General features: G+C 51.5%; 1 protein-coding gene and 1 long non-coding RNA gene across 2 annotated transcripts in view; one reads left to right on the top strand and one right to left on the bottom strand.

The window, feature by feature from the left end:
• Positions 1 to 19,339, top strand: part of Adcy5 (adenylate cyclase 5) — a 145,217-nt gene extending 125,878 nt beyond the window's left edge. The window contains exons 13-21 of the mRNA XM_057764262.1: positions 2,653 to 2,769; positions 3,159 to 3,323; positions 4,602 to 4,777; positions 6,323 to 6,352; positions 7,228 to 7,360; positions 11,554 to 11,817; positions 12,608 to 12,812; positions 15,118 to 15,242; positions 16,287 to 19,339. Coding sequence (XP_057620245.1) covers positions 2,653 to 2,769; positions 3,159 to 3,323; positions 4,602 to 4,777; positions 6,323 to 6,352; positions 7,228 to 7,360; positions 11,554 to 11,817; positions 12,608 to 12,812; positions 15,118 to 15,242; positions 16,287 to 16,415 — 1,344 coding nt within the window. The 3' untranslated portion in view covers positions 16,416 to 19,339. The remainder of the gene's footprint in view (positions 1 to 2,652; positions 2,770 to 3,158; positions 3,324 to 4,601; positions 4,778 to 6,322; positions 6,353 to 7,227; positions 7,361 to 11,553; positions 11,818 to 12,607; positions 12,813 to 15,117; positions 15,243 to 16,286) is intronic.
• LOC130871080 (uncharacterized) lies at positions 4,727 to 11,546 on the bottom strand. The gene is made up of 3 exons (XR_009056817.1): positions 9,067 to 11,546; positions 5,031 to 5,253; positions 4,727 to 4,870 (listed from the first exon to the last, which is right to left on the bottom strand). It is a non-coding gene; the product is annotated as an uncharacterized LOC130871080 (long non-coding RNA).
• Positions 19,340 to 19,914: the final 575 nt, after the last annotated feature.

Here is a 19,914-nt window from a genome sequence, read left to right as displayed (position 1 = left end):
GGCTTCCTTTGTTAATTTGTCCTCTCTGCCAAGAGATGCCTGAGGACAGGATAGGTCAATTGATCACCTTCCCTGGGTGCCAGGGTTTCCCTTCCCTGTATGAAGGGTTCTGGCTGACCTTCAGCCTTGGGCCCAGTTCACCTTCCCGTCACCTATCTGGTGCCGTGCACAGACATCTAAACTTCTTGGGAAGGTTTATTCAGTGCTGGGCTCTTCATCTTGTCCCCAGGCCTGGTCTCACTTCTCAGTGTGTCAGCTTCTTTTGGAGCCCCCACAGCCCCTAGTATGCCTCATCCAGTCTATTTTCTGCTGCCACTATCATAGAGGGCAAATCAACATGTAGCCTTCCTGCCCCTCTTGGCATTTCTGGTACTCTTCTTCTTCTTCGAAAAAAACACTAGGCCCCTCTCCACTATCACTATCCCAGACTCAGAGAATCTGTGTGGAGGGACCTAAGCAGTGAGTCCTGCCATCTTGTTGAGGTCAAAATCTCTTCCCTGGATCCTGCATAAGATAAGCCAGCTGGTCTTGGTCACCTCCAGTGACAGCACACTTACCCATGTGTCTTGGGTACAGCCCCTTCCTTCTGTGCCTGCTCCAGCTGCTCCATCGGTGTCTTCGTAGTAACCTTATTGTCTTAGGAAGCAGCCCAGGCCTGTGCCTACCAGTGGGAAAGAATGGTGGCTCCCTTTCTCCCAGTCCAGTTGTCGTGCCTTCCTTTGGCACCTCAGCACAGCTTCATGCAGAAGGCTGGCATCTTCCAGCAGGACACAGGAGCCAGCGAGAACACTCAGCTATGCAGCTGGGTCTTCTTTATTTTTATTTATTTATTGTCAACATGATACAAGCTAGTTATCATTTGAAAAATGAAAGCTGTATGAAGATGCCAAGTCACATTCCATACACTGTACCTGTATAAAGGTGGACGGATTTGTAATCCACGAGTCTTGGGTGTATCAGTGTACGCAACTATTGGTACCGATTCTGGAACGCTGTCATCATTCTAAAAGAAGCCTCATATTCGTTTCCTTCCTTCCATCCCACCGTAGTCCGCTGAATTTGCATGCTCCCCATACAGCATACAAAGGGGTTGGCTCGTACAATAGATTGCCCTTTGAGACTGGCTTCCTTCACTTAGCATAATGGTTCCAAGGCTCCCTTACATCATAGCGCCCTCAGGTCGTTCTGTCTAGTGGCTCAGTACATGCACTGTGTGGCTGCAGCGTATTTTGCTTTTCACTTGATGGACATCTGAGTGCTTCTCCATCTCCACCCAATTAGGAGCAATGCTGCTGTGGACTTGGATGCTCAAAGGTCTGCTCAAGTCCCTGCTTCCAGTAATTCTGTGTATAAACTCAGGGCCGGAACTGCTGAATACAATTTACCCTTAATTTTTAAGATACCGCTGCAGCCTGCCCACAGCAGGAGCATTATCTGGCCATTCCTGCAACAGCACATGGGTGCTCTGATGTCCCCTCATCTTTATTAGTATTCATTTTGCTTTCTTGAATTTATTTTCTCTACAAAATCTTTTAATTCATGAAAACTAACTTATCTGTTTTTTTTTTTTCTTTTCTGTTTTTGGGGCACGGGGGAAGTAGCTTCTGATGTCAACTTACCAGCCCTCAGTGTTAGGTAACAGATATAGACCTGGTGGCCTGGCATATTCTTGAAATGTCCAGGGGTGCTGAGGACCTGTGGATGTCTACTCTCCTTAACCAAAAGAATTAAGGTGCCCAGACAGACAGATATCCTTCCAAGAAGTAGTGTGGCTTGCTCAGGGTCACAGAGGACAGACCAGCCCAGAGCACAGGCTTTTTGCCTCCTTTCCCATGCCCCTCCATACCCACCACCCTCTGTCCTTGGGGGTTTCCAAGGTTACTTGCACTCTCGGCAGCAGACTGGCCTCACCGGCACAGCTGAGGTGGTAGAACTGTAGAAGCCCAGGTCCCCTGCTTTGCTCTGTCAACATCTTTGTCAGTCTAGGTTGTGTAACAGATGAGGAGGGTGTGGTATATGGCGCCAGTGAAGTGTGTCAGATTTGGTGACAGGACAGGCTTAGCAGGCTGTCATTTGGTTGGGTTGCTAAAAACACAGAGGGTCTGGGAGCAGATGTACGGCTTGTCTCACTAGGGAGGATATAGGAGGATCTGGGTCAGCCAAATGGTGGCTCCATGGAACCTTCGTGCTGAAGAAAATGCTCGACCAATGCCCTCCTGTTTCCAGGCCCCTCTCCTCCTCTGAGGCCCTCTCTGACTCTCCATTCCTTCCATGAAGCTTCCCAGGAGGGCCTCTCCCACCCCAACTCCTCAAACACCCAATGTTCTCCCTGCTTGGAGCCCAAGGCTCAGGCCCCCACCACAGGTGACAGGCTTTTCTGCCATTTCCTATCTGGTCAGGATAGCATTTCCTTCATCCTGCCTCTGTCACCTGTGGACTGCGTGCCATTGGCAGTCCCCCTGGCCAGGGCTGAGGCTCTGCCTCTGGTAGGCTGAAGCAGCAGGTAGTACTGTGAGGCTGGGGCTGTGCAACCCTAGCGAGCTCAGGAAAGTCTGGAGAGCCGCATTAAGGACAGGGTGTGGCCGCTGAGCTCCAGGGCTGTCTGAAGGGTACTGACTGAACTCTGCTTTGTGTCTTCCCCTTCCTTCCCAGCTCTTCCCCACTCCCCTGCAGACACTCTCCAGGAAGATCGTGCGATCCAAGACAAACAGCACCCTGGTTGGGGTGTTCACCATCACCCTGGTGTTCCTCTCAGCTTTTGTCAACATGGTGGGTACCTCCATAGCCTCCAGGTACCTCCCTAGCTCTGTGGGTTCAAACCAGTGGAGCCCCGTGGTGGACCAGGGGAAGCATTTCCCTGGAAGTTCATGTTCCATCTCAGGCTGCGGTCTAATTTGACTGTCGTTAGCATCTCACACAGGCTTTCAGTTCCTTGTTTTCAAACTAGAAAGAGTACAGGGGATGTCCCCAGTGTGGAATTACAAGGCCATGTCTGTAGCCAGAGCAAGGCTGTCCTTCAGGTGCCTCTTTTGTTCCTGGTGTGTGTATAGCCGTGCTTCGGAGACAGGGTGGACTGGTACTGCCCACCATTGTGTGGGATGGGCCTCCCTAGCCTGGCTTGCAGGGGCTGAGCAACCTCAATCCCCCCTTCCTCTTAGTTCATGTGCAACTCTAAGAACCTGGTGGGCTGCCTGGCAATGGAGTACAACATCACGGTGAACCAGGTCAACGCGTGTCACGTGATGGAGTCGGCCTTCAACTACAGCCTGGGTGACGAGCAGGGCTTTTGTGGCAGCCCCCAGCCCAACTGCAACTTCCCAGAGGTTCGAGAGATGGGGACAGGGTGTGGGGATGGCCGCAGAGGCAGGCGTTCCTGTCCTTGCCCACTTGGCCCCACAGATCTGGCAAGGTGGGAGCCACAAAGGCCCCTTCTCCCAGTCCCTTCCATACACCAGGAGCCTCCTTATTGCAAAGTCAGCGTTCACGGCATAGCTGAGGTGTAGGCATTGCCTATTCTATACCCCAGGTACTGGCTGAATGGTAAGGGCCTTCCCTCTACAGGACGGGTAGATGGGACTCTAGTACTGAATTATCTGGGCAGGTTCTCCTGTCTTCTCCTTTCTGATGCTGGTGCTGACTTTAGGCTGTTCCACAACCCATCTAATCACCAGGGACCTCCCCCTTACAGTACTCCGTTGACTCTTGAAAGCCCGGGGCTGCTCACAGCTAGTCACTAACCAGCCGGCAGCAGCCCAGAGGCAGAGACACTGTTGAAACAGTGAGAGTGGAGAAAACTCAGAAATAATGGTCCCGGACGTAAAAGCCAAAGAACAGATACTGATACTGAAGTCTGGAACTGGCACCAGGACATGAACGATCCACAAGGGCCCTGAGATGAGCTGGCTCAGCACCTCAGCCAGTAAAGGACATAGTTGGCTCCAGGGTCATAGTGCAGGGCCAGGTGGTCTCTCTTGGGAAGCCTCATTTAGAACCAATGTATTGGGCCTGCAGACACTCTCAGATTTTAGGAGATTGCTTCCCACATGCCCACAGAGGAGGCCGGGCAGAAGGTGATGGCCAGACAGCACTGCCTCTGCAGTCACGTGTGTGAACAGTCACAGGAAGTGGAGTGAAGATGGCACTTACCATCTGGCATGTCGTTCAGGTGTCCCCTCAGCTGGGGGAATTCTGAAAGTCCTTGTGGGTTTTAGAACTGTCGATGTTCAAACTGCAGCTCAGGGTGGGGCCCTTGTTCCCTGCAGTTGCTGCCGGTGCCAGGCATAGCACCATTGGTGTTCATGGATGGACATATATGAAAGGGAACTTTACTAACGGGGAAACTGAGGCTCAGAGAGCATGAGTCAGGTCAGCCTGAGCTTGGAGCTATGCCAGTGATCTGCTGACCTGTTAACAGTTGATCTGTACCAACTTCTGGGTCCACTTCATCCCAGAGTCCACCTCCAGTTTCCTAGACAGGCTCTTGGCATTTTGTCTCCCCTGCTGGCTGACTTCCAGCAGCCCCACCCCCAGGTCAGGTGAAGGTGGGAAGGGGCCAGCAAGGCCCAGGGCCTCCTGGGATCTGACAGACCCTCTCTCTCCAGTACTTCACCTACAGTGTGCTGCTCAGCCTGCTGGCCTGCTCCGTGTTCCTGCAGATCAGCTGCATCGGGAAGCTGGTGCTCATGTTGGCCATCGAGTTCATCTATGTGCTCATTGTCGAGGTGCCCGGCGTCACCCTCTTTGACAACGCTGACCTTCTGGTCACCGCCAATGCCATGTATGCAGCACCTTCTTCGGTCCTCTGCTGGATCTGGGGAGAGTCCGGGGTGGCACGGATGACAGGAGCCTGGGTGCTGGCAGCATAGGGCACCTGCAAGGAAGGTGTCTGTCTTCCTTAGTGCCAGGCCTGGGTACTGGAGCAAAGCACACGGGGTTGTAGGGTCTTGTGTTCCCCTTCCTCTTCCCATGTTGGGGATGCCACAGGTGACCAGGCCCCTCCCTCTCTGTCTAGTTGGCTGGTCAGTGCTCACCTCAGACGTAGGGCAGGGCCAGCTTCTACTGGGGCTAGGGAAGGCAAGGGATTCGGCTGCTCATCTGCTCAGCTGTGAGGGCCTGTGAGGAGCAGATCCCGAGTCGGGTGGAGACGGGCAGGGCAGAACAGGTGATCCAGCAGAAATGCCCTTGTCTTGCCACAAGAGCAACATGTGAGAAAGTTGAGGCTGGATGTCAGAGTCAAACAGGAACTTCTGGTGGCTGTGTGGGCAGATGACAGGAAGGCATTGCCATGAGGAATGGGTACTGGAAGTTGGCTTTGAACTCATAATCTTCCTGCCTCCACCTGGCTAGGAGCCAACGCGCCCAGCTTTGGAGCCAGCATACTGGCTTCTTATTTCCCTCCCCTCCTCCTCCCGCTCCCTCTCTCTCTCCTTCTGTTGGGGTAGAAGTAGACAGTGGAGGCCTTTACTGTCCAGTGACCCTGGTTTGACTCTAGGCAGTGCTACACAGTAAATAAATAATGCAAGCCACGTGTGTAATTTAAATTTTTTTCCAGTAGCTATAATTTAGAAGGCAAGAAAGTACAGTAGTTTTTTATTGTGGTGCTGGGGATGGAAGCTTGTCTGTACTGTACAAGTGTCCTTCCACTGAGCAATGCCTCAGACCAAAGGTGCAATTAATTTTTTTGTTTTTGTTTTTCCGAGACAGGGTTTCTCTGTAGCTTTGGAGCCTGTCCTGGAACTAGCTCTTGTAGACCAGGCTGACCTTGAACTCAGAGATCTGCCTGCCTCTGCCTCCAGAGTGCTGGGATTAAAGGCGTGCGCCACTACCACCCAGCAGGTGCAATTAATTTTAATAACAATTTTATATAGCCACTATATCCAACATATCATCTTTAAAAGATGTAAACAATTGTTAATTATTAGAAAACTATTTGACCTTTCCCCCGATATATTTAGAGTGTATTTACGTGCACAGCCTCCTTTAATTTGCTCTTCCCTTATTTCAAGGCCATGTGGCTAGCAGTGGCCATCTGGGAAGGCGCAGGTGCAGGGTTCCCCTCCACTCCCTCTGAATGGCAGCATAGGGCTGAGACAGCATAGGCAGGTGGCTGTGGGACAGGGACAGACAGGGTCTTGGGTAAGAACTGAGCAGCCTTGGTCAGGGAGACCAGATGCTGGCTAAGATGAGCTTTCTGCAGCTGTACTGCTCAGAGGGCCAAGCGCTGTAGTAACTAAGGCAACAGAGCAGAGCTTTGGGAACACAGCAGAGGCTGGGGGTTAGGGGGGCCTGGAGGCTGAGCAGTCTCCCCAACTTTTCTTCACAGAGACTTCAGCAACAACGGGACTTCCCAGTGGTGAGTGGACACCCTTCTGTGATAGGGCCCCGCCTCCCAGGTAGGAGGGGCCTCGTGATCAGGAGCAGTGGAGGAGGTAGCTGGAGCAGGCAAGGAGGCCCTCGATCCAGGGGCAGTCAAGGCAGTCCCTGGACTGTTTTGATCTCCATACTGCGAGGTGCCCTGAAGGCTCCATGACAGTCTCATCTGACCTAAGATGATGCCCCAAAGATTGCTTTAAAACTTCCAGCTTCCACTCAGAATCCCCGAGCTCAATCCTTTATCATAGAACTAGGGATAGAGCCTGCTTCGCTCCCGGTACAGGTTAAGCACAGGCTGTGAGGCTGGCCCTACATCCAGGAGGGGTGGGCAGGAGTCAGTCCCAGCATTCAGGGTTTGGGCTGTGTGCTGCACGTGGAGCAGGTTTGGAACGAGAACTCTCTGTGAGCATTGCACCAGATGAGCAGGAACCTGGCTATCCAGTGACAGCCTCCACTTGGGGAGGCCTGCTCTATGCCTGGTACCTCACGGAGCACGCTGTACAGTGTCTTTCTCCTTACTAAAGTCTGGAAATGGGGGCATCACCTCATTTTACCGATGAGGGTAAGATTACAGGCTTGACTTGCCCAACTGTTCAGAGACACGGCCATCAGGCTGGCCTTGATTACCATGACTCTGCCCTATTGCTGCTGCTCTGTAGGACAGCTGAGAGCTCACCCAGTGGTTTCTCACTGCCCCCACTGCCAGAGGCTTCCTGAAGGAGGTGCCTCAGGGAGCTTGCAGGGGAGGAGCAGGGGGAGGACTGAGAGCTATTGTGGGAGGAAGAAGGCTGGGGAGTCCTCAGAGCCTACTGAAGTACCAGGGTGAGCGCAAGCCTGTCTACCTCTCATTAACAGCCCTGAGCATGCGACCAAGGTGGCGCTGAAGGTGGTGACACCCATCGTCATCTCTGTCTTCGTGCTGGCTCTGTATCTTCATGCCCAGCAGGTGGAGTCCACCGCTCGCCTTGACTTCCTGTGGAAACTGCAGGTGGGTGGCCCTGGACTAGAGCTGCATGGGGACGCAGCCGGCCTCAGTGTACTCCCTGGCACTTGGTACCCTGCTTTGGTCTGACTGCCCTGTGCTGGCAGGTCTGCTCCCTGCTCTCCAGCCTCATACCCAGGAATTATGGTCACCTGGAAGAAGGGCTACCTAGAGGTCAGGTGAGGGCTCTAGATGCTAGTGACAGCCTTGTTCTCTGATGGATCATCTTAGAAAGGCCAGGAGGGAGCACCTAAGAGTATCCCAGAGAAAGAAGACTTCCACTCAGGTCTGCTGCCTTGACCAGCCTCTACATCTCTCCTGGGTCCTCTCCTATTTCTGGACCATGGCAGGCCCCTTCTGTCTCAGAGTTCTTAATATTGAAACTCAAGATTGCTGACTGAGCAGGAGACCCCGCTTTTGGTTGGATGCTGTGTGTAGCTGGCCATCTGGTTGTCCCTTTTGTAGGGTATACTGCATGGGATCTGGCCATCAGGTCTGAGGTCCTCAGTGGAAGTGCCCTGTGAATGAGGGGACCTAGGAGCATTGCTGTTTTCCCTGGGGAATGCCCCCTCCTAAAGTCCTGGTTGTCAGTGAGCTGAGGTACCAACTGTCATCCCTCTTCTCTGAGAAAGTTCCCAGAGTGGAGCAGCTTTTGTGGGACCTAGAGCCCATGACCTTCCATTTTGTGCTCACACCTCCACCTCTGTCTTCCTACATGGCTCCCCAGGGTGCTGCTCCCAAGATGGTCGCCCTGGCTGTGTCACGGAGGCTTTAAGAAGAGGTAGCCTGTCGCTAGCCTCTGCTGGGTGACGCAGCTGCAGCCACTGAAGGCCTGGGATCCAGAAAGGGTGGGAAGCACTGTTCCTGTGAGAGCCAAGGCCTCCCAGCTCCAGTGATCTGACCCTCCCGGGATAAGTGGAGATCCCTGTCTCTCCACTGTAGCAAGGGGGACTGTGTTGGGGAGAGGGACAAGACTTCTGTCGCTTTGACTAGAGGCCCTTCACTAAACTAAAGCCATTTTAAGCTTCTAGTCCTCCTTTGTCACTAGTGTCCTTCCGCTCTGTCCCACCGGGCCAGAGGAACAGAAGGTTGTCTTTTCCTTTGGTTTCCTCCCTAGAGCCCCACTACCCTGGTGCTCTTTTCATATTTTCATCTCTGTGTTTGTTGTGTGATTGTGTTTTCTCATACATGCGGATGGACGTGAGGGCACGAGGGCCAGCGAGTCCCAGAGATCTGCTTATCTTCACCTGGGGGTGCTAGGATCCAAAGTTAATCCCACCATGCCTGGCTTTAAAAACAACCAGTGAAACAAACAACAAAAACACACGGGCTGTGGGAACTGAACTCAAGTCATTGTGGTTGCAAGGCAAACATTTTAGGACTGGGGTCTCTCCCCAGCCCTGGGCAAGTTTTACAAATAATCTCCCTTTGCTGGGCGGTGGTGGGACATACTTTTAATCCCAGTACTCGGGAGGCAGGTGGATCTCTGTGAGTCTGAGGCCAGCCTGGTCTACAAGAGCTAGTTCCAGGACAGGCTCCAAAGCAACCTCCCATCTACAGAAATGCTGCAAGAAGTACATACTGAGGTCCAGCAGTCCCGCTCTTCTACTTTGGTTTTGTACCCACCCCTACTTTCTGACACACATACATCAGCACTGGATGTCTTTCAAGGCACCGCACTGCCCCCTGCCCCTCTCCCTGTAGGAACTCACCATGGCACTCTGGTCACATCATGTTTTGCCAGCTGTCCTGACTCTGGTTCAGGTCCTCTCTAGGAGCCCTCTGGACTCCTCGTCAGGTCTCCTGTCTTCTCCCCTCTGTATGCCTTTCAGTATGATGTCACAACAGTTTTCTCATCTTCAGCCTCTGCATCTGTTGATTCTTTCCTGTGTCTCACACAGAGATGCCAGTTAGTAGCTTGGCATGATGGCTCATGCCTATAATCCCAGTACTTGGGAGGCAGAGACAGGAAAATGGCTGCAGGTTTGAGGCCAGCCTGGTCACTATAGCAAGTACCAAACGAGCCAGCACCCCCCGCCCCTGCGCGCCACAGGAGAGATGCTGTGATGCTCTGCTCTGTCCTTCTAGGTGGCAGTGCATTCTTAGGAGCTGTACTGGCCTTTAATCTACTTCATTCACATATCTATGTTATCACCGGGTCCCAGTTCCTTAAGCCCACAGGTCATGATTTGCCTCTTCCTAGTTATTTTCACGCTCACATCACTGTAGGTTTGGCTGGTGGCCGCCATGGGATACTTCTCCACCATCCTTCGACCACCCCCTTCCCTCCTGGCACAGCACAATGCCTCAGCTTTTTCAGTATTTTTCTGGCTTTAGGCTAGGACTCAGCGACCCCTTCAAGGATTTCTGATTCTTCCTGGTTGAGAATCATGTTTAGAAACAGATCTGAGTACTCAGTGGCTCATCTAATCCTCTGAGAACACAGCTAGATGCGTATCCATGGATATGGAGAGAACCTCTGTGTGCACGTATACTGCCGTGTGTACACCACTTTGGTTGTTTATAATGTTATATCATGCGCTCCTTCCAGAACCCCCTCTTTGATCTAGTGCCTCTGACTTCTTTCAGGCCTCCCCACTTTGCTCACCAGTGCTACCCTGGGAGCAAGACCCTCCTACCATTCCTAGTGACTGATGAGTTGGTAGAAATAGTCCCTGCTCCCCTCAAGCTCCCCCTCTGCCCTTGTCCTCCGTCCCTCTGCCTCCTACCTCCACAGACTTCCCCAGGTTCTGAGGGCTATGCACTGGGATGGAGGGCATTGACTCCAGTGTCCCTGCTTGTGTGTGTGGCTTGTCCCTGTCACCAGGCGATGTTTGCTTTCCCCTGAAGCTGACCAGCAGGCTTATGATGCCAGCAGGTCTTTCCATCTCCTATTCTTCTGGGCTTTGGGGAGTTGGGAGGACAGCAGCCATCAAACAGAAACATGCAAGCAGACGACCTGACAAGGAAGACGCGACTGTCGCGCTCCACCCTCACTGCCCTGTGCCTTTACACCTGTCTGCCGATCTAGGAGGAGGGCGTGTGCTGAGAACTGGCTCAGAGGCTGGCACAGGTGGCTGCCGTTCATGGGGAGAGACATGGTCCAAGTGCCCATCTCATAGGAACATTAAGTCCCCAGGGCAAAGGCTAGGCAGGAAGTCGGTGCAAACCATTAGACTTACCTGGAAGTACAGGGTGGCAGGAGAAAGGATGGAGGTGTACAGAGGTCCCTGGGTCTCAGTGTAGTCTGAGTTCTCCCAGCCACAGCTCCAGTGGTTCTAAAAGTGACCCAGCTCTGGAGAGGAGATCTTCTTACCTGGGGTTCTCAGGCCTGCCCTGGGACTCTCCGTGCCCTCTGGCTTTGGGTTCTGTAGCCTTGAGGAGATCCTTCTCTTGGACAGCCACTGTCCACAGGGAAGACCAGGACCGAGATCCAGCCATGACCCAGCTAGGGAATCTGCACTGAAACACACCTTTTTGTGTTGGAAAGCCCCAAAGACACTGGGTGGGTCTTTTAAAACATCTCTGCTATTGATACTCTCTCTGCCTGCCAACCCGCATAGCCACTCCCAGGAAGGGGACCATTTTGTCTGCCGTCAGGAAGGAGGATACAGCTGACACCACGCAGTAATCCACACATGCCACTCTGATCAGGCTCCTTACCTGAGGTTATATACCTCTGTGTATAACCGCCTCGCTACTTCAGCCTCATGTCGGTCAGCATTAAATCCGTCTGTGCAGACTCAGGTCAATTTGGGGGAAACCAAAGTCAGTGAGGTGACGCCCCCCAACCCACCCTGGCTGATACCTTTCCTTCTGGGTGGTTGGCCTTGGCTGGCTTCAAAGCAAGTCTCCTCTAATGGGAAGTAGATATGGGCAGGGCCTGAGCCATGTTCCTGAGGGACCAGTCTAGTAGAGCCGTTCTGGCAAACTGTTTTTCTGATTGCATTTTCTAATCTTGAGAAAACATAGGGTCAGGGTGTGGTGGAGGGCTGTTTGGAGTGTGGACTTGGATCATGGCTCCTCTCAGCTGCCAGCTCCAGTCTTGGGGAGACCTGCAGACTCTTTGCTCCCTTCTTCCACGTGTTTTGTTAGCCAGAGGCAGTGGGATTGTTTGGAGAACACGTGGAAGCAGAGACAGTTGGCACCGAGTGCTTAGGGCCATTTCTGTCCCTTCTCACTGAGTCCTCTATCCCCAGGCCACAGAGGAGAAGGAGGAGATGGAGGAGCTGCAGGCCTATAATCGGCGCCTGCTGCACAACATTCTGCCCAAGGACGTGGCTGCCCACTTCCTGGCCCGCGAGCGGCGCAATGATGAGCTATACTACCAGTCCTGCGAGTGTGTGGCTGTCATGTTCGCCTCTATTGCCAACTTCTCTGAGTTCTATGTGGAGCTGGAGGCCAACAACGAGGGCGTTGAGTGCCTGCGGCTGCTCAATGAGATCATCGCAGACTTTGATGAGGTGCTCCCAGGGCCCCGACACGTCCCTGCTGCCCCCTTTCTCCATCTGGCAGAGGCTCTGATGGCAGGAGCCTGGCTGTGTCCCAGATGCCACCATGGCTCCTGGCATAGATTACAGTGAGACAACCAAGGCCTCACACCTTAAGTGTCCTACCTAAGGTCACTGTGTAGATGTGTGGGAGCTGGGGTTTCTGCCCTTCTCTTTGAACTTGAGCCCCAAGTGGCCCCAAGGCAGAGATGACCCAGTATCTGAGAAGGGTTTTGGAAGCAGGAGGGACCTGGGCAAAGGAAGAAGGCAGGCAGGAAAACAAGTCATTGCTTAATGTATTCCTTAAATCTTTGCAGAGCACGTCCTATGTGCAGGCCAACAGGGAGGGTTCCATCACGTCAGGAGCAGAGTGCCATCTGGAAGGATGAATATGCAGTGCTCGAAGGGCTGCTGCCCCAGGGCATTCAAGTGATTCCTTAGGTGAAAGTGTCTGTGAAGTTTCCAGAAGCCCGGAAATAGAAAAAGGGACACTAGATGAAGTTAGGGGAGATTTTCATGAGTAAGGGACACATAACTCTCATGTCAAGGGCATGAGACCTGGTAGTGATTAGTGACCTTGTCCTCTAGAGGCCCTGTCTAGTGGAGCAGTGTGGAGGAGCCCACTTGAATTGATGCTCTGGCTGTGTAAGGAGGGTACTCACAAAACCAGGCTACCGTGTTTACTTCCACTTCACCCTCCATCCTGTGAACCTCACTGCCCCAGCATGCGAGGGTGACTCAGGTCTGAACCCCTTCTGTCTAGATCATCAGTGAGGATCGGTTCAGGCAGCTGGAAAAGATCAAGACCATAGGTAGCACCTACATGGCTGCCTCTGGTCTCAATGACTCCACCTATGACAAGGCTGGCAAGACCCACATCAAAGCTCTCGCAGACTTCGCCATGAAGCTGATGGACCAGATGAAGTACATCAATGAGCACTCCTTCAACAACTTCCAGATGAAGATTGGTGAGGGGCCGGGGGGCAGAGGGGCTTTGTGGGCTATCCCATGCTCCATCCCAAGCCAGTCTTACACCAGACTTATTCAGTAAAAATGAAAAGCAGTCAAACCAAATACTCATTACATTTGATATGAAACATGCATGATATTAGCATATTTGCAAATTTATAAGTATATTGAACATATACTCTGATGGCAAAAGTGGACTACCTTTGGCCGATGATTTTATTTCAGCTTTTTCTGGTGTTTTAAGACAGGAACTCTTTACAGCCTTCCTACCTCAACCTCCTAAGTATTTTAGCCTTTTAAATCAGCGTAAACTTAAGGACTTCTTGTGCAGAAGGGTCTTGTCACAGTATGTGTGTGTACCAAGTATGTGCCTGGTACCTGCAAGGTGGAGAAGAGGCTGCCAGTCCTCTGGAACTGGAGTTACAAATGGTTGTGAACTGCCAAGTGGGTACTGGGAATTGAACTCAGGTTCTCTGGAAGAGCAGCCAGTGATCTTTCTCTAGCCCCTATCGTACAGTAAGTGGGTTGGTTACTTCTGAGTTCTCGGTGTGGGCCAGTCGACTACTCTGAAAGCTGTGTAGTCCACACACACTGGGATAGTCACTAGGGAGGGTGTGATGTGCTGTTAAGCTTGTGTGTCTTCACTTGACTGCATCTGAGGATTAATCCCGGGACCTCACATTCTTCAGACAAGTGCTCTTCTGAGTTATACCGTTGGGCTCCATCTTTGGCAAATATCTTGTGGGATGGCTTTAAGGGAGCTTGTGTTTGTGTGTGTGTATACACATGTGCATGTGGAGGTCAGAGGACAACTTCTGCCACGTAGGTCCTAGAGATTGAACCCACGTCATCAGACTTAGGGCTTAGCCAGGAAAGGGGCTTTCCACTATCATCAATTCCAACCATTTTATTTGAGTTTCAGCTCTGCAGAAGAGTTGAGCGAACCTACAGCCATCTTTGCATTCACACAGGCCCCCTGCTCCATCCACAAAACACTTCTAGAACTATAGCTCTGAGCGTGCTGCTCCCAGAGGGCACGGGGCTGTTCTGCAACGTGTTTGCCAGTTCATTCTGCAAAGGGAGCTCAGTCGAGGCAGTCCTCCCTTCTCTTGAGATTTGTAGCAGTGGAAATGCTTTCTAAAGAGCAGATCTTTGTTCTGGTCAAAAGTTTCATGCATTATCAACTCCCTGAGTATGTCTCAAGTCATAAATGATTCAGATGTCAATTTTTTTAAGTAACAGTAATTCACAAAAATACTGGCATTTCAGTTCTCAAATTAGCACATTAAACTGAAATATTGCATCACTAAAAACCAATCTTGTGATCATTAATGTCCCCTGGAGATATTTTGTTCTGGCCCAAGTGTCGGGAATCGGGCTACCCCTCAAGAGGTTGTTTACTGTGCCCTCTGGGCACACTGCTTTGTGGATTGGGCCAGGCTGCTGCTGTAGCCAGCACACAGCCTATGTCCGTGTTAACTCTGTCCTTGGTTTCATGAATGTTGCTCCACTCATCCCATCCCCCTTTTGTAAATTGTCTCAACAATTGGAGTGACCAGACTGGGGATGGAATGACAGACTCTATGTAGTCTTAGATGGCTTCTATTCCAAAGGCCATGCCACCAAGCTCAATGTGGTCGGCAAGGTGGTCACGCTAGCATAGAAATAGCCTGTAGGATTAAAAAGTCACATGACAGGACTTGAGAAAGAGACAAGACTAGGACAGGGAAATGGGCTAGGAGCAAGGTCTCAAGAACATCAATGGTTTAGAAAGGGAGACAGTGAATTTGAGTGAGTTTGCTGTGGTTTTTTGAGTTGCTGCTGAAATAGATCAAGAGGGAAGATTAAGAAAAGGCATTGAGAAGCAGGAGAGATTGCCTAGTGTTTAGAGAGCACTTTCAAAGTGCTTGGCTCTGGTTCCCAGCACCTAAGTCCAGTGAGCCACCCTTAACTCCAGCATCCTCTGCCATACACTCAGACACATGAATATTGTATGTTTAAAAGGAAAAGGTATTGAACTATGCTGGACACCACTAGAGACCGTGAAGAGGGCACACATGGCAGTGGGCTTGGAAGGGTTGGGGTAAGGACACAGTACCAGTGGATGAGTGCACAGATCCCTGCTTTCTTGCACTAACATGAATGGATTGTGCAGAGAAGTCCGAGACTGGGGGATTAAGCTTGGCTTCAGGCCAGCAGGGGTCAGGAGCACCTGCCACATACCAAAAGGTGGATGCTAGCAAAAGCAAGCCAGGTTTGTGTGGGCCTTCACCTAACAAGTATGGCTGACTTCTCTCCACACAGGGCTCAACATCGGACCCGTAGTGGCTGGGGTCATTGGGGCTCGCAAGCCTCAGTATGACATCTGGGGAAATACAGTAAATGTGGCCAGCCGTATGGACAGCACTGGGGTACCTGACCGCATCCAGGTGAGTCCAAGCACAGCCACCACTCACAGCATGCACATGAAGGGTCTCTGTCACCAGGAGCTTTTCACTGCAGGCCACACACAGCTCAGAGTTTCTCTTCTGATCCCAGGGTGATGTGGCTGTCAGGGCTGACAAACAGGGATGGGTCAGGCTTTCAGTACCCTGGACAGAGCCCCAGGCCTGTTACAGTCACCTCTACTGAGCACATTGGGGCAGACAGACCCAATGTGCCAATGGGAAGCCTGGGTCTCCCCAGCCAGTAGTAAAGGAGAGCAGACAACTGTAGGGGAAGGTCACCCAGCAGGGCTTGCAGTTTTCCAGGCCTGGTGAGGATGAGGGGATTGAGAATTACCTTCCCTTTCTCCATCCTTTGCCATGTTCATGACCCTGGGCCTACAGCTCTTCAGTCCCTTCAATTCCCGCAGACTTGTGGTTCTTGTTCCATTCCCATACAAGATGTACTGCCACACACCTGAAGGTCCCAATGCACTGTGGGAAGTCAACTTCCCTGGCCTGTTCTAACAAGTGCTAATTGACCATTTCCAAGGTATTTTTGCTGTATCACACTGTTTGAATTTGAATGTCCTCTCATTTGTCTGCCCTGCCCAATTGAATTGTTGGGTGCTGTCCAAGGTGCCAGGCCTTGCCCTCCCTCCATCATGGAGCCATTCTCTAAGAGACCCAAGTCCTTCCCTCGGCTATTGGCAGTATCTGTTTGCTGAGTTCCATGGGACAATGCTCCTCTGGAAGCCACACAGTTTATGGACCCAAGCCTGTGCTCCAAGTAGCTAGCACCTTAAGTGGCCCACATAGGTGCTTGTCACAGTGCCCAGCACAGGGAAGTGCTGACCACAACTACCACCACTCTGCTCCTAAGTAGGTTCCATGGATGAGCCCCTCCCTGTCCCCGAGAGCCAGTGGTGGAGGGCCTTCCCCACTCTCAAGACAGCAGCATGGCGTAGGCACACAGAGGTAGATGTTCCCACAGCAGCTCATGGGTAAGGTCACTGATAGTCTGTCCTCTCCCTCCCTCTGCCTCCTCAGGTCACTACAGACATGTACCAGGTGCTGGCCGCCAACACATACCAGCTGGAGTGCCGGGGTGTGGTCAAGGTCAAGGGCAAGGGTGAGATGATGACCTACTTCCTCAATGGAGGGCCTCCCCTCAGTTAGCAGATGCCAGCTCGAGGTGCCAGCAGCCTGGCCTCCAGAGGAATGGGACAGCTTCTTTTGCACCATGAGCAGATGGGGCCTGTGTTCCAGCCTCACAACTGTGCTGGTAAAATTTCCACTTTGACTCAGAAGCAACTTCTGCCTTTGCTGGTGGGCATGGCCTTTGGCCAAGACCCAGGGTGCCAGTGTCCTGCGAGCACCAAGCTGACCAAAGATGCTTCCCTTGGCAGAAGATTCCGCTAGACTTGAGTTGAGCCTTTCTGACAGGTGCTGCTGCTGCATGGTGGGGGTGCCACTGGAGCCTTCGTTGGTGGCGCAGCATGGCACATGGTGGCTGGCCTGAGGAGAGGCCTTGGCCATGATAGGTAGGTAGGCAGGCTCGAAGCTGACCTGGGGGCATCCAGGGATCTCTAGGGTCTGCTTTTGCACTGTGGAGAAGCCATGCCCCTGATGGTGTTTTGGGGGCAGGAATGCAGGAATTGGAGAGGTGTGGCCTGTGCCATCCTCTGTCCGCATCTCCACGCACAGACAGTGCCCTGTAAGGGAAACAGGATTGTTGATGAGGGGGAGGCAAGAGGACACCAAGCAAGGAGCGGTGGCTCTGAGCAAAAGAAAATATTTATTAAATAAAACAAAACAAGTTTTCTGTGCCCTTCTTTAGACTATGCTAGTTGTATGCGTGTAAGAGACATACAAGCAAATGAGGATACCACTGGGGTAGGGAGGTGGGAACCCCAACTTGTCTTTTTGTATTCTTTATTTTGTATTATTGAAACCTTGGAGATCTATACCAAATTCTATATTTTGTAAATTCTCTATATTAGGAAACAGCTGTGCACAGCAGGGCATTTCTGCTCCTCTATGCTGTATGTATGTCAGTGTGTGTACGTGTGTGTTCATGCCGTGGAGCCTCTCCCTGCAGGGTCTGTTCCCCTCATTTCATACTTGGCAGTTTTTGGTTTTCCTAGGCACAGCTAGGGGAGGGTTGTGTGTTCTTTGGGATATTACACATTCCAATTAAGTAGAAGACAGGCTCCATGCTGGTCCCTCTCTTTCTAAGCCTCATCTACACACATCCCACTTCCCAAGTAAATAAATGCAAACAGAACAAGAAGTCAGAAGGCATCGCTCCCACCCCAGGCTGTGTCAAATGTTGTATGAAGTTTCTCTCCCTTCAGAGGCAGCTCAGCAGTGGCTAGGGCTAGAGGACACCCAGACTATATGGCCTACTCACCTGGCCCAGGTGCCGGAGAGTGTCTTGGAGAGGGTCCCTGTGACCTGGGGATGTTATGTGTAGGCCTCAGGTTTGGGGAAAGGATGTGGCCTTGCCTTCTACCTGCAAACACAGGCATAGTTACCCATAAAGGAAAATTAACAAAAAAAATTTTGATGGGAGGGGATAGTTAAATATACTGAGGGGAAAATACTATTTTTATAATTTCGAAGAACACATTTGGAAAATGATATTCTATCACAGATAAACTTGAACAGCATCCTTACTGTCTGTGCCCAGATCTTTCATTGCTTCTCAGGGCGCAATTCTCCCCTCTAACAGGAGAATAGAGGTGAGGTGGCAGCTACGTGCCAGCTCAGTGTTACTTTGATGCCACCTTCACCACCCTCCCCTTCCTCGTTTGAACACAGCACCCAAAAGCAAAGTATGAGCCCAGAAACCACACCTGCACCTGTTCTGTGCTCGCCCACTCCACCCGAGTCCTGCATTGCCCTCACCTCTGACACAGGGGGCTGCTTCTTCAAAGTGTTCTCCAGTCCCTAGCCCTCCACATGTCCTGCCAGTGCTGGCAGGTTTCTGTTTAGCTTCCAACCAGAGTACAGTGTGCGTGCTGCGTTTATACTGTGTTCTCCCTGTGGGTCAAGGCCTCGTGGAGGCTCCTCTCCCTTCCAGCAGTGACTGGTGACAGCGTGCAGTGCTAGCTCTTCGTTCCCTCTAAGGGGTGTGTGCACTCTTTTTATTCCTGCTCTTGCAAAAATGATACAATTATGATTTCCCATGGAAACTGAAAAGTCTATTTAAATAATTTAACTATTAAAAACACTTTCACTGGTAACGTGTGTCCTGGTCTGATTTTCATACTGGGTCAGGGTGCAGGAAGGAGGTACCAGAAAGGAAATGAAGAGTAGCCAGATCATTGGAAGGACCTGGGGGTGGGGATGGCCAACTAATCTGACCTGCACAGCTGGAGACAGCTGTGTATCACACCGGGATGGTCACCATACAAATACCATCTCACTAAAGCCTCCTAGCCATCGCATTTCACTGAGGAAGAAACTGAGGCACAGGAGGTGCAGCACCAGTCCACAGCGGGACCCTTTGCAGCAGATCCTATGTGCTGCACTCATCAAACTCAGGACCGACTGGGTCCAGGAAATAACTCTAGCGGGGTATGGGCAAATGACACTGCAAACAGGTAACAGGAAGGGGCCGGGGAGGAAGACTTCCCTGGACCTCATTAGGGTTTCAGGTATATATGGAAAAGATGGATATTACAGAGGCAGGGCTTAACTCAAAAATTAAGATGGGGCATGCCAAGTAGAAAGAAAACTCAATGATGAAGTTCAAAGTTGACAGGGTATTGTTAACACACCTTTAACCCGGGAACAGGCAAAAATCTGAATTTGGGACAAGCCAAAACTACATAGAGACCCTGTCTCAAGAAAAGAAAAATTCAAACTTCCGACTATTACTGGTCAAAAGTGGGAGCCAGCTCCTAAAGAAATCCCACCTGCTGTGGCTGGGCCCCCATGCCGCTCCTGAAACCACATGCACATACACACAGTCACCTGATCACCCCGAAGGGGCAGTTGGAAAGTCCTTCCCATATCCATCACGCCCACGGAGCAAATCCCAGAGAATAGGTTCAGCTCTGCATTTCTTCTGAAGCACATCCGCATTAGAAAGCTAACTCGGAGAATTTGTACGAGTCGGGTTCAGACACCCCATCCCTGTTTGTAGCTAACATGGTGAGCGACAGAGTAACAGCATAAAGCTGGCAAGGACCTGGTGGAAGGCCACAGGACTTCCCACATCGGAGAAGATGAAGTCTGTCACAAAGCCATGCTACTTTAAACCCTCAAAGTTACACAGACGTTTATGAATTTCCAAAAGCAAAATTCACCTGAGAGGCATAAGTTCTGAGGCTGAGGTTTTTCACATGGTAAATTATGGGTATGGGGCATAATGCTTCAACAGCCATACACTGAAGCCATGCTCCTGAACTTCCGAGCGCCAGACACTCACCTGGGCAGAAAGCACTTGGACACTGGGAGGTAGAATGCTGGGAAGCAGCGCCAAGAACCTAACTGCTCCAGAGCTAGAGAATGGTCAGAGTAGCAACAGCTCCAGGAAACCATGGCTTTGCGTCACCACCGAAAGTAAAATGTCAAGCTAAAAAGAATGCATACCCCAGAGCATGTTCTTTCTCTGCTGTGGCTGGTGGCAGGTCTGGAGAGCTCAAGGAGCAGCTTACCTCTTGCCCAG

The sequence above is a fragment of the Chionomys nivalis genome, chromosome 3 (genome assembly GCF_950005125.1).
Source record: "Chionomys nivalis chromosome 3, mChiNiv1.1, whole genome shotgun sequence".
NCBI lineage: Eukaryota > Metazoa > Chordata > Mammalia > Rodentia > Cricetidae > Chionomys > Chionomys nivalis.
Note: the sequence above shows the minus strand (reverse complement) of the source record. Positions and strands in the feature narration are given on the sequence as shown.